Source organism: Coccidioides posadasii, chromosome 3, assembly GCF_018416015.2.
Source record: "Coccidioides posadasii str. Silveira chromosome 3, complete sequence".
Lineage (NCBI taxonomy): Eukaryota > Fungi > Ascomycota > Eurotiomycetes > Onygenales > Onygenaceae > Coccidioides > Coccidioides posadasii.
This window is the reverse complement of record NC_089409.1, coordinates 263,452-276,638: the sequence shown is the minus strand read 5'-3', so window position 1 is coordinate 276,638 and position 13,187 is coordinate 263,452. Positions and strand designations below refer to the sequence as shown.

Below are 13,187 nucleotides of genomic sequence, written 5' to 3'. Positions count from 1 at the left end.
CGCCCAGTCTGCATTTTTGTGTAAAAGGGTTAGCGGGGAGCCGGCTTAGATCACGTGATATATGCCATAAGCAATGATGTAATCACGATTCTGGCCAGTGAATTTGACGACAAGAAGCAGGACGCCGCCTGCTTGCGTCTGGCTGGTTCGCGATGGGCAGACACCCGGCAATGCAGTCTTATCCCCAAGGCCCGAATCGAGGCGTCAAAAAGGGGCCCTAACGCCATGTGTGTAGCTCACCGAACGACTAACTATTTAATTAACTTAAGTCTGTGACTGTTCTCCTATGCACCTCCAAACCAAGGCTTGCCCCTCGAAACACCCATGAGCGCCAGCCAACTCTTCCCAGAACTATCTGAACTTGTGCCTCTCAGCGCAACAGTTCCTGCAACCTTCTACTCCGTACTCATAGGTAAAGCCCAGGAATCACATCTCACATAGCTCCTCCTAAGCAAACGAAGGGAGTGACCTGGGAGCATCGCCCACCTATTCGACGGCTCTCCGTATCCAACAGGTTCTCTCATTTATTTACTACCATGTCAGGCGCGCCAGGGCATTCAGACGCCAATAGTGGCAATGTGGAGGACGAAACCTCTCGTCTGTTAGAACTCGAACGCAATGGTATAGCCGCAGGCGGCTCAAGGCATGGAACATTTTCTCCTGACACTCACCAATACCCTAATCGCGGCACAAGCGCCAGTCCCAGCCTACGACATGGGTGTACGCTGCCTGGGAGCTCAAGTCAAAGTATAAGAGGAGATGGGATTTCCTCGGCTCCTTTTCACGTTGCGACGGGTAAATCGGCGACGAGGCAACTCGCCGATGCGCATGGCGTGAAGAACAGGCGGATTATGTAGGTCATCCGTAGCTTCCCCTGTGAATTCAGGTAGCTAATGGGGACTGTGACGATAGGTATTTAGCATACTATGTGCCATTTTTCAACTGGATATCGCAATATCAATGGAGATATCTTCGTGGAGACTTTATCTCCGCCGTAACCGTCGCGTCGGTCTACATTCCCTTAGGGTTGTCACTGGCGTCTAACGTTGCCCACATCCCTGCACTTAATGGACTCTATTCCTTCGTCTTCCACCCGCTTATGTACGCCCTCCTCGGAAGCAGCCCACAAGTCATAGTCGGCCCAGAAGCTCCTGGTTCTTTGCTGGTTGCGACGGTCGTTCGCAACGCGGTGGATGATGGGAAATCCATTGACGACGATCTCCTCGCAAACGCTCAGATCGCCGGAATCGTTACTGGGATGGCCGGAGCGATGATTCTGATCGCAGGCCTTACCAGGTTGGGCTTTTTGGATAATATCCTCAGCCGACCATTTTTGCGGGGGTTCATCAGTGCAATTGGTTTTGTCATCTTCGTTGACCAACTCGTTCCAGAGATGGGCCTGAGTGATCGAGCCAAGCATGATGGCCTGGTTACCCATGGGAGCAGCTGGGATAAGTTGGTATTCTTATTTCTAAACGTTCGATATAGCCATGCTTTGACCTGCGCTGTCTCCTTCGGCAGCTTCGCCATTATTATGATGTTTCGGTAAGTAGCATTCATCCAAAAGACTACGATCAATACTGAAGAAAACTTGAAGCACGCTCAAGAAATTTTTGGAGCCACGATTTCCAAGCGTTGTCTTCTTTCCTGATCAGCTTCTCGTCGTAATTTTCTCCGCGATATTTACCTGGAAATTCGGCTGGGCTGAGCAAGGATTGCATATTTTGGGCGACATTAAGGGAGCAGGAAATCATACGTTTGGATTCCGTTGGCCATTCCAATGGAGTCAATTGGATCATATACGGACCGCCATGAGTACTTCGTTCATTATCTCGTTGCTTGGCTTCTTCGAGTCTTCGATTGCTGCCAAGGGCCTTCGCAGCACAGTTCAAGACGGAATAGAGGGTATGACTTACAGTCCTAATCGAGAGCTCGTTGCTCTTGGGACTGCTAATATCCTTGGCGGGTGCTTCATGGCATTGCCCTCGTTTGGCGGTTACGGAAGAAGCAAACTTAGCGCTGCAACCGGTGGGAAAACGCCCATGAGCAGCATTTTTTTATGCCTAATTACGGTGATATGCATCGTATACTTATTGCCCTACTTTTACTACCTTCCGGTAAGTTAATAACCAATAAGAAAAGCATGTCCATTTGAACGCTTTGTTAACAGCTGGAAGATGGGTGTCCTGTCCGCTGTAATATCTGTTGTCTCATGGTCCCTCATTGAAGAATGCCCCGATGACATCCGATTCTTCATCCGCATTCGCGGCTGGTCAGAACTGATCCTTATGCTTCTTATTTTTGTTTCTACCGTCTTCTACTCCCTCTACCTTGGCATAGCCCTGGGGATGGGTCTATCCATTTTGCAAGTTATTCGACACGCAACAAAGCCCCGCATCCAAATCCTGGGCAAGCTTTCTGGGACCGACAACCGATTTGAAAATGCAGAGCTCCATCCGGAGAGGGTCGAATTCATCGAAGGCTGTCTGATTGTGAAGATTCCAGAACCGCTTACATTTGCAAACACAGGTGATTTGAAGAACCGCCTCCGGCGGCTCGAGTTTTATGGCACCAATGCTGCTCACCCAGCTCTTCCCCGGCTTAGGTCCCCAGAGCATAATCGGAATATGATATTTGATATCCACGGTGTTACGAGCATTGATGGTTCGGGTGTCCAGGTGCTCTCTGAGATTGTGCAGGAATATATCGATCAAGACGTTAGGGTGTTCTTCTGTCGAATTCCTCGACCGGAAAGCGAGGTCTTTCGATTAATGGTGAAGAGTGGTATCGTGGATATCTGTGGAGGAATGACGCATTTTGTGGAGAGTGTCGATGAGGCTCTTAAGCTCACGGAGACACCACATATTCATATGGAGTAGTTTGGATCGACCGTTTTGGATGTTTAGGGGCGAGTGAGCTTTTTCGGGGTACAATATTACGCTGGCAGACGTTTTGAAGTTTATGATGCGCCTTTCATGAAGTCATGATTCAATCTTCTATTAACATGGATTTCTTAAGCGGATATGGTTTTTTCCTTTCTTTTTGGGTGAAAAACTTTAGCGTGCGTAGCACTTGCATTTGGTTATGTATGAGCCACTTTAGTTGAAGCAAGATAAATGTCTTCCTGAACCCCTTATCCTAAATATGTACGTATAAGTAATTGTTTGAAAAGTACAGCTAATCAATGAACACGGCGTGTGAGATTTCGCACCTTTAACTCACAAAAGTGATCACTATCATGCTGTTTAATACACAATCAGTTTTGTATAGTTCACGACAGTAAAATTTGTCAGACCAAGTTACTTAGAATCCTGACTGTTTGACACACTCGTAGAGCTCCATAGCTCTGAAAATAAGGTCCATCGTCTTGCATCAGTCTTGACGCGGTTGTAGATAAAGGCGCACCTTTGCTAGAGGAAGCTGATGCAGAGCTCTGAGCTGCCCATAACGCTCAAATCGACGCAGGATATGCGACTTTATATATCCTCGAGCATTTATTGACCAGTGGTCATGATATCCATGTTCTCGGTGCCAACAAACTCCCAGAAGATCACTAACCCGGCGTTTGGAGAGATAGCCGTTGGAAATGGGCTTCGCACCGCCCGGACGGGGAGGTTGGTAGACTACGGAGCAGATATAAGGGAAGGCACCTAGAATGTAACAAATAGGCCTTTTTTCCCACGGTCGTTTCGGCTCAAGTTATACTGTCGTTCGTCATACTCGCTCTCTCGGTTTGACTCTGACTTCCAGCTGCCCTGGCAACCAATGCCCGTAACAGCTCCTCATTGGCTTTCCAGATAAATCTCTTCTCTCTTTCCTCAGCATCCTCCGGGAGGTCTTCGGCATCAGGCTCGTCAATATGTGAGTCGTCAAGAAGAATTGTCCGACCGGGATTCGCAAGAAGTTTTATTCGCCCTTCGAAGCCAATGACAAAAGCGCCAGACGCAATTTTCGTTAGTCGGATGTGATGCTTTTCTGGTGTGCGAATGATAGTTGTGGTAATAGAGGTGTTGATATCAATATTCATGGCGAGATGGGTCCTGAAGTAGTCTGACAATGCCGATATGAATGGAGTCGGTGATTCAGTGCCTGAAATGCCTGATGTGTTCGAGCCTAATTTGCGTTTTTGGCCGCGGTACGCTGGTTTAGGCAAGGCCTCTGACTTATCCAGACCACGAGTGTAAAATTCACTCAGCGACTGACGGGGCAAAGACACCTCTACGCTCTTCAAAGCGGGCGCAACAGGCGCAGTAAAAGATAGTGTTAGTTGGACCTCCTTCATTACCCGTTCAATAACTTCCCGGGCATCATGGCGTCCCCGGACACTCTGGTGTAACGTCGCCAAATACGTTTCCAAGCATGAGCATAAAAACCCCGATGGAAGCCTGAGGACGGAGCATCGTGCATCAAAATTGATTCCAAGGAAGGCAAGGAACGCCTGGCGAAGCGCAGTTGGCATACGCGTTACCAAGAGCGGGAGATGGGTGGCATCATCATCACGGGGCGTGTGATATCCATCGGGGTCACAGAGCAGAGCAGCCTTATACTTGATGGTTTCGTACTCTAGAGTGACGAGGATACCGGCGGACTGCTCCGCAGTGATGGTGAGAGTCTCCTGATCCGGATCCTCGAGCAAGGAACGCTCCTCGTTCCAGTAGTGCCAGGTGGGTAGAGTTTCCAACCTGCAAGATTTCAAGGAACCAGCTTTTGCAAGGGCTTCATCTAGCAAAGAATTGTCGTCGAGAGAGAGTCGGATTCCGTGAAGGGTATCGCCTGTAAGCATGTCACGGAGTCGATTCGCGTACATGGACAATGCCTGTGCATCTTCGAGAAGGGTGCGTTTGGACTCTGCTGTATGATATAATGGGGAGAGGCGGTGAAGAGTCCAAGATGTGGCGAAGAGCTCCGAAGGAGACTGTGCCATTAGCAGAGTGTAATGGACGGACTTAACTGGACTAAATATGTGTGCACCACAGAAGGGCAGAGGTGAGTAGCAAGAAGGTATTTCGCTCGTCGCGCGTTGAGCAAACAAACACGACAAACCTTCGATTCCGAATTTCGCCACTTCAACTCGTTAACTAAGCTGGCTATCACGTGATCAACATGACAAATAAGGTTCACTCCCTATCGCCTTCTCGCTCAAAACTCCGCGCAATTCTATTCGCTGCCGAGACGCGCCGTCCCGCGTTATGTATCTTTCCGCCAAGCAAACCCAACCCCGACCCCTCGGGCCGACTCGCCGCTTCCGTCACACGCAATTTCCCGCCCCGAGCCGGCCCATGACATACGCCTCTCCCGCCTTCCCCATCACCTCGACGCCGAACAGCCGCTCATAGTACGTGCGCGTGCGGTCTCCCCGTGTCATCAGCATCAGCCGTCTCAGATACTGCATCTTGTCCATCTCCTCCTGTATCACGCCCATCAACCACGTCCCAAGCCCGCAGCTCTGGTATTCCGGATGGATATACACGTCGCAGAGGTAAATGAACGTCACGCAGTCGGTGATGAGGCGTGTCAGGCCAATCTGCTCGAGGTTCCGGGGTTCTCCAGAGTCGGAGTTGGGCGCTGGTGTGGATTTGTATATCCCGAAGCAGACTGAGTTGTCGAGCATCTGCTTCATGGCGCTTTCTGGGACGGACCGCGCCCAGTACACGTAGTCTTCATTGAACGCCGCGATGATGGACGGGATCGAGAGCAGTGACCGATCTGTGGAGATGACAAACTGTGTTTCTTCGCCTTTGTCGTCGGTGATGGAACGGGACCATTCCTTTGGCTGCTCTTGTAGGTGGTGCATGACTATCGGTTGGGTAAGAATCTATGGACTTTGAGGGATAGCGCAGCAACTGGGCTTTTCTCGACCTGGCAAGTCGCCTGATCTATATTATATTCAATGAGAAAATATTTATATTCACGAAGGTGCCAGCATACGACCCTCGGCAAAACGAAAAGCTCGTCTTGACACCTGCAATCGTGTTTTTTTAACTCAACAGAAAGAATTTCAATATCCAAAACTGCCAACTAAAGCATGCGCCAACCAAGATTGAGGTGCGTTAATTTACATTTATGTCTACTCGCGATTTTGTCCAATGCCAGCAAGTGAGTCACCTCTGTCAACATCACCTAAAGTTACAACGCTTGGAAACGGCTCCATGAGGCGTGGGTACAATACGAATCCGAAGTCCACATCGAGCCGATTGGAACTTCTTCCCGATAAGCGCTGGGCTGGGATAAATTGGCTTTTATTCCTTCCTTGGCTGACAATGTTTTGCCTAATTCCATAATTCACTTCTCATTCACTGCCCGTTGGGCATAGAGAGTCCACCGTACACACCCGTGAGCTGTCTTGTCCAGCAATAAACCTCCTCGCTTCTTCGCTGTCGTACCTGTGTCGCCTGCAGTCCCCAAGTCAGTCAATCGACGCAGTCACCATCATATTAGTTAATTGAAGGAGGGCAACCCACAACTATCGATCAGAACCTTCATTTTTCTCACACACTCTTCCTTCTGGATGAAGTGCAGTTTACCCTTGGGGCAATCCTTATCGTCGAAGCCTCCGTTAAAGGACGCTTGAAATCTTACGACAAATTGTCCAAAGGATGTATACGCAGCTTGCCCGCTTCCTTCTGCTTTTTGATGAAAATTATGTAGATCAACTTTAAAGTCAGGGTCGACTTTGATCTTTTCGCCGCATATGTGGTCAATGGCTTCCAGTGCTTGAGCCCGAGTCATTGATTTTACGTCATTTACGTCGCCTATGATGTCTCCTTCCTCGATGCCACAGAAGACAGCTTCAACGTTCTTTGTCTTGACGCGGAACACACCACAATGATCACGTACCGTGCCTCCATACTTTGCGGTCACTTGATTTGTGTCACACCCGTCAACTGCCTTGAGGAGGAAACGTTCACATGCTGCTTGGTCGACTTCGTACTCCGGGATATGGTCCGGGCACTGATCAGAATCATGGCTGAAGCTGACGGAAAGCTCCGCAGCCGAATTACCGGTTTCATAGTAATACTGCCGGCTAAGTTTGCGGTCCGGATTGACTGTCGCTCCCCCGGGGTTCGCGCAGAACTCCTTGATGCTTTTCTGCCGATCATATCTGGTTAACCAAGTGTGCGCTTTTGTAGTACATAAGATTTGCTTACCGCAACATCGTCCCGCTTTACTCCCCTGTCGTCATTGATTCCCCTTTCCTTTTCGCATTCTAAATCGCCTTCATACTCTTGAGCGATCGCTCCCCAAATAAAGCACCCATCCTTGATGAAGCTACCGTGTTTCTTCAAGGTATTGGTGTCGCAGTTGTCTAAGCACGACTTTAGGAGCCACTCACAATCACCATGACGGAGCGAATTCGCCAACTTTGCAGGGCATATTTCATTCCACTTCGTGGAAAGCGACAGCACTAGCCCGCGTCCGACGTAAGGGGTGTCTTGAATCCCCTCGTTGTCTATTTTCTTGTCTTTATTGTTCTTGCAGAACCCTTTGATCTTGTCCACGGCAATGCTCCGCTGAACAGTCGGCCCGGATACCTCGGCGCAATTCGTGACATCATGGGGCGCTTTCACTGGCTTCTGCTTGCGAAACGACTCATATTCTTTCCACACCCGCTTCTCGTGAATAAAAGGTGTTTGTGCTGGCTTCGTGTTTATGAGTTCTGAAGTCGTTGGGGTTTCTTTTGGCTTGTCCTCGGTGTGCTTGGAATCATCACCTGGTTCTGGCGGTTCTGGCGGTTCTGGTGGTGGAGTTGGCGGAGGAGGGATGGGCTTGGGGCCAGCAAGGCCCACCCATGCGAGACCACCTGCAAAGACTCCTATTAATACGACCTTGCCAGCTTTATCCGTCGAAGTGACTGTGGTTGGACCAGTAGCCGACGCGTACTTCGTCAGACGTGTCGGAGTGAATGTCTGGCTCCACGTTGAGCTACCGCTTGTGGTCGTCACGACGACCTGTGTGACTGATGCCGTGGTAGCCCTTGGCTGCAGCCTTGTGAGGGGACTGGCATTGCATGGCCCAAACACGCTTTGAAAAAGTAAGAAAGCAGTTAAAGACAACCGCATTATGACAAGGGGTACATTCGTCGGGTCTGGGACGGATCGATAAACCGTCGTTCATGGGGAGGAAAAGCAGCTATGAGGCCCCCCATTGCATATTAAATATTCGAGGTAATATTCAAAGCACTGGGATATCGAATGCATATTCCAAAGTCCACAGCGACGACCTCGTGTGATGCGCTGGTACTGTTCGGAGGATTGTTTTAGTCCGCCGGCGGCATCTCTGCGCTAACCCGCGCCCGATTTCCGCCCCCTCCTCCTCCCAACCCCAACCCCAACCCCAACCCCAACCCCAACTCCGGCCTCTCCGCTCCGGTCCCGCACCGTCGGAACGGGCGTCGAGCCGCATTTATAAATATTTAATTAATATGAAGCGCAGTCTCATAAATGAGGCGACTTCTCTACTATTTGCTGGTAGATGCCGCCGTTTTATTATTTTTGAGCCAAACGTACTTCATCGGCAAGCCCTCCGTGTGGTTTTGGATGATAGTCGTACATGTGCTCGCATAGCATATGTGCACAATGCATATGGCCTGCGCAGGGCCCCATGCTGACACCCGTTGCGGAGAGAGTCAAACGGTTTCAAGCACGTCCAAGTGTGTACTTCCTCTTAGCGGTTACTGCGAAATTGTTTGCTCCTTAGCAAGATACTGCTTACGGATAATTGTCCGGAATATTGGTGATACGTCTATCGAGGGGGGCTGTTTCTAGCCACCGTTTGGCATTCATAATAGCTGGCCTACATCATTCCAGCTCTTTAGATGATCTTGTTATTTCTATAGCCCGATACTAGGCTGACAACCCTAGTATTCACCTACTTTTCCTAATTCATGTTTCAATGCGTGCCAAATCATCGGGTGCATTCAAAGGGAATCCGACGAACGGGATACTCCCTAAGTACGACGGCACCGTGAGACGCAGCCGCCCGTTCTTCATGCGGCCATGCTACACAGAGTTTTGATCTGCTTCCAAGGATTTCTACGGTGCTTCCTTATAGCTCTTATCCTGTTAGAGCCATAACTCCTTCGCTCTATTCCCAAAACCTAGAGCATACGCCCTCTTCATTGATTGGCGATTTGATACTCTCCGGGCTCGTCACCACCAAGTCAACGTAGATCATATGAAGCAGTCCATGGAACGCTGGCGATTCACGGAGATGCACCATGCCATGCAAACCATCCCTCTAGGGCGTGGTTTTTATGCTTGCAGTCTAGTTCAGTCCCCCAAGTCCACTCGAGCCCACACCTATTATGGAAAAAGACCTCCGTGCAATGAGCGCAGGTTGCCACCTGTTCCTTGAGAACTAATCCCCAAAATTTGGCCTGCTTCAGGTAAACAGTATTTGCCCCTTTCCCGGAGATATCTTACAAAAAGGAATACATGTGTTTCGTTGGCCTGTATGAAGGCTCTATATGTTGATGGCAGAAAAGTTTCCAAATTGCTATATCTTTGTTTCCTTTGTCTTTTACATGAAGTACCATGTTCGAAAGCGCCTTTCCCGGGTCCTTCAAATTGTCTGATGCGATAAGATGTGGGTATATAATATGAGAATCATGAATAAACTGACTAGGCTCCTCTTTCTCGGCTGTGCCGTTCTCAACTTTGCCTCCATGATAACTTGCTATACCATTCACAGTAGCTGCGATGGTCTCAGGGCGGTAATTCGACAAGCCGCCGACGAAGCATTTTTTATGGCAGATCACGCAGCTTTTCGAGCTGGCCTGCAAGACCCGCAGATTAATAATGACCTTGTGCACAAACTGCTGGGTAATCCTGGTGGTCTTCAGGCATTCGAAAGTAAGATAAGATACATGTCATTCTAATAAGCTATCTCTTCTGCAAATGCTGACACAAGAGAATACAGTGACAATGAAACGAGTCAAACAAGAGGTGGGGGAACACACTAGAACCCGGCCATATGGAGCTGCAATCATTAAGTGTGGTGATGATCATATGGTTGAGGTTCCAAATCGACCAGGCCACTTCCTTGATCGTGAATTTCTCACGACTATGCAGCCAACAGTGATGCCGGGGAACCGGAGGCAAGTTTGCGTCCCGGGAGTAATCGCAGTAACATATGAACTAGGACGAAACAATCCTAAGTCGGCCGTGCTTCTTTGCTTGAATCGGAACGGCGATCCGGTGTCGGAGGAGAATGCGATCCTTGAGGGTTGGAATGACCCTCTCGTGGAGAGCGAGTCCTTGAATTTGCTGGAATCGTACCTGAGCGTGACGATGTTGCATGAATTTCTGCATGCGATAGACCCACGGAACTGTATGCTTTCTTTTCTTTTCCTTTTTCTTTTTTTTTTCCCTCCAGAAATTTCAAGCATGTTATTGTCGCGATCTCTAGTAGAAATACTAACAGGCTACGACGGTATCGAACAGTTCCCAGTGACCTTTCTCCAGGTGTCGCAGAAGCATATGGTTTGTCAGATATTTCAATGCTAACTACCCCTGAAAAGAGGAGAAATGCCGATAGCTACGCGCTTCTCGCTGGAGGTATGAAACTGGACATTTTCTCATATATACTTCCTAACAGCCCCGAATGTGGGCCCGCGCTAACATCCTGCATGACGAATAGGGCTGTATTACCGACTAAACCCACTCAATGAAGACGGAGAATGGGAAAGGCCGTATGAAAGAGGAAGAATACCACCGAGGGGGCCACATCCTGAGGACGATGTACTTGATATGATGAACTCTGATGACGAAGATGACTCCGATATTGAGATGCATGATGTGAAGAAGAAACTAGGCGTCCCTATGAACAGCACAGCTGGTATAGTTATGAGGAAAACCAGGAGGAAAGCTAGAGGATTGAGGCTGAGGTAGTGATGTTCATTATTGTATCTGTAATTATATAGTGCCTGTTTTCATCTGCTATTATTAGTATCATTGGGAGATATAACAATTACTGTGAACCTACCGTACATGCTCGTTCTCCACCGTTCCTGGATAATAAACAAAACATAGGAAAAAAGCTCATGATCGATGTACAAATAGCAATGGAAAGATAGATTCCTCGGGCTAACAAAAGCAGTCTCAAAGCGTGATTGAAATGACGGCTCAAGCAAAGGATGGGTGACGTAGAATGGACGCAGTTGTTCCACTGATTGTACGGCGGTTATACTAACAATAGTTCTGTAGTAGCAGGATCCGAGATGATACCCACTTCAAAAAGAAGAAGCAAAAGGAATTAAATCATTGAACTTGCAGTACAAGTTCAGGGTGTGAAGCTATATCAACTTCGACGGGACCAAAGTATTTCTCAAACGCCTCCTTCAAAACACGGTCAGACAGTTGCATATGCTCCCCTGGGACTGTCAAAAACTCCAGACTCCCAGCCTCATCCATGACTTTCAGACCCAGCCAATCCTCAGTGTAGATTGCTCGCTCCTGAAGGGGCTTAACATACCCAGTCGTGCTGTTAACTTCGGCGAAATGCGCACTCTGCTTCGGCACAACCAGCTTGTCATCTTTAAACATGTACATGGCAAATTTATTAAGCGAAATGAGATTGCGCTTGTATTGTTCGTTCTTGATCTCCCGTTCGTTGTTGATATCAGCCAAGAAATTGCTATGCAAGAGATACTGGTCGAGCTCCTCGGGATCACGGAAATACTGCGCCGGAACAAACCGAGACTGCACCATATTCGACCACGCTCCAAATCTCAAAAGTGCCTCAGCGCCACGGCACACCCAGTCACCCGTTGCGGCGCACGATTGGAATTTTGCAATACCATTGTGCTGGCTTCCGAACGTAACCAGATTTCGTACGGGAGGGCTATTGCATCGTTCTACATATCCACGCAGAAACTGACCACCCTGAGAGAAGCCCAGTGCATTGACAGCGGGCGCAGTGCTGAGAATCGGGTCGGACTCAAGCTGCTTGCAGACAGTTTCGAGTTGGACGGTCACATTGCCAAGGAATGACGCCTGGCGGTCTGCTTCAGGCGTGTCGCCAACATGAATAATGTGTATATATGTGCCGGGATTTGTATCTTCGGCAAGTTGTGCGATATGTTTCAGGCCTTCACGGGCAAAGTCATCGCCAAGGCCATGCCAGATGACCAGTGGGAGTTGCGTAGTTTCGGAGGTACTGGAAGGAAAAACCGGGAAAGAGACAATGGGTGATAGGAGGTGGGAAAGGAAATAAGCGTTTTGAAGCGTTCTAAACTTCATGAGTTCTTGATGGAGGAATCGATGCTGTTAGTCACTAGTGCTCAATGGATTCTCGTCAAGGCCTGCGGTCGAAGGGGAACATCACGTCCTGCTGTTAACTAAAAGTCACTGATAAGATAACATAGAATCTTGCCTTCCCGACTACACGCTAGCCTAAGGTAGTTAGTTAGTCTAGGTAGCTGGAGATGTTAGGTAATCCAACTAGCACCTCGCTCACGTGACCCACATAGATTAGCCAAGATTCCCCTTTAGGTAGCTTAGTGAATGACAAGCATACAATTCCTCCATCAGGTTATAGCCCTTTGTGCTGAAGAGCAAGCATATAAGATTGATTTACAGCTCAATTGGATATTGAAGCTTACAATCAACATTCTGAATGATTATTCTTGTGAATAATGAGGTTTTATAAGCACAAGAGAGAGTATATGTTGAGATAGATGTCTTCTATACATGCAACTTCTGTAGCTTTCTAGTATCAAGCTGGGAAGCAAGTTGAACTCTGTAGCTTTCTGACATGTGACCAGAGAGTGAGCAAAACACCTGCTAAATGCACCTAGCAAGCAAATTGAGCATCTGGCAATACCAAAGCTATAGTGAATCATACAGATGAACTGGAGCACCAAACTTCTGATCAGAAGACTTCAACAAATCTCTCTATACTTCAAATCAAGCTTAGATAATTGAGTAGGCTCAGAAACAGCCCACTAAATAACAAGCAGAAGCCTAGAAAGAAGAGTGAACTCCAAATGTTGTGCAGAATAATACTGAATCAACAGAAGATGATATAAAAGTAACAGAAGTTAATATAAAAATAACAAAAGACAGTACAATAGCTGATATAGTAAGTAAATCTTCTATCAGATCAAGCAAGCACTGCAAATACATCTGCAACAATGCAGAAGAATCTAGAGCATAAAGCTTAACAAGAAAAAAAAGAGAACTGAGAAA

At 48.1% G+C, this 13,187-nt stretch overlaps 6 protein-coding genes across 6 annotated transcripts; 2 read left to right on the top strand and 4 right to left on the bottom strand.

The window, feature by feature from the left end:
• The first annotated feature begins 202 nt into the window (after window positions 1–202).
• Window positions 203–3,094, top strand: D8B26_004986 (uncharacterized protein). Its single transcript, XM_066124668.1, has 4 exons — window positions 203–853; window positions 913–1,545; window positions 1,598–2,117; window positions 2,178–3,094. The coding sequence occupies exons 1-4, from the start codon at window positions 537–539 to the stop codon at window positions 2,877–2,879; spliced, it is 2,172 nt and encodes a 723-aa protein (XP_065980749.1). The 5' UTR covers window positions 203–536; the 3' UTR covers window positions 2,880–3,094.
• A 600-nt stretch (window positions 3,095–3,694) lies between these two features.
• D8B26_004985 (uncharacterized protein) lies at window positions 3,695–4,924 on the bottom strand (the record flags this gene model as incomplete). The annotated part of the gene is made up of 1 exon (XM_003066757.2): window positions 3,695–4,924. The coding sequence occupies one exon, from the start codon at window positions 4,922–4,924 to the stop codon at window positions 3,695–3,697; it is 1,230 nt and encodes a 409-aa protein (XP_003066803.1).
• A 128-nt stretch (window positions 4,925–5,052) lies between these two features.
• On the bottom strand, window positions 5,053–5,794 carry D8B26_004984 (uncharacterized protein; the record flags this gene model as incomplete). Its single annotated transcript, XM_003066758.2, has 1 exon — window positions 5,053–5,794. One exon carries the CDS (start codon window positions 5,792–5,794, stop codon window positions 5,249–5,251), a length of 546 nt encoding a protein of 181 aa, XP_003066804.1. The 3' UTR covers window positions 5,053–5,248.
• Window positions 5,795–6,282: 488 nt separating this feature from the next.
• On the bottom strand, window positions 6,283–8,060 carry D8B26_004983 (uncharacterized protein; the record flags this gene model as incomplete). Its single annotated transcript, XM_003066759.1, has 3 exons — window positions 6,283–6,392; window positions 6,462–7,089; window positions 7,149–8,060. The coding sequence occupies 3 exons, from the start codon at window positions 8,058–8,060 to the stop codon at window positions 6,283–6,285; spliced, it is 1,650 nt and encodes a 549-aa protein (XP_003066805.1).
• A 1,547-nt stretch (window positions 8,061–9,607) lies between these two features.
• D8B26_004982 (uncharacterized protein) lies at window positions 9,608–10,889 on the top strand (the record flags this gene model as incomplete). Its single annotated transcript, XM_003066760.2, has 4 exons — window positions 9,608–9,851; window positions 9,919–10,329; window positions 10,443–10,556; window positions 10,639–10,889. 4 exons carry the CDS (start codon window positions 9,608–9,610, stop codon window positions 10,887–10,889), a joined length of 1,020 nt encoding a protein of 339 aa, XP_003066806.2.
• Window positions 10,890–10,921: 32 nt separating this feature from the next.
• On the bottom strand, window positions 10,922–12,304 carry D8B26_004981 (uncharacterized protein). The gene has a single exon (XM_003066761.2). It carries the CDS (start codon window positions 12,237–12,239, stop codon window positions 11,259–11,261), a length of 981 nt encoding a protein of 326 aa, XP_003066807.2. The 5' UTR covers window positions 12,240–12,304; the 3' UTR covers window positions 10,922–11,258.
• Between the last annotated feature and the right edge of the window lie 883 nt (window positions 12,305–13,187).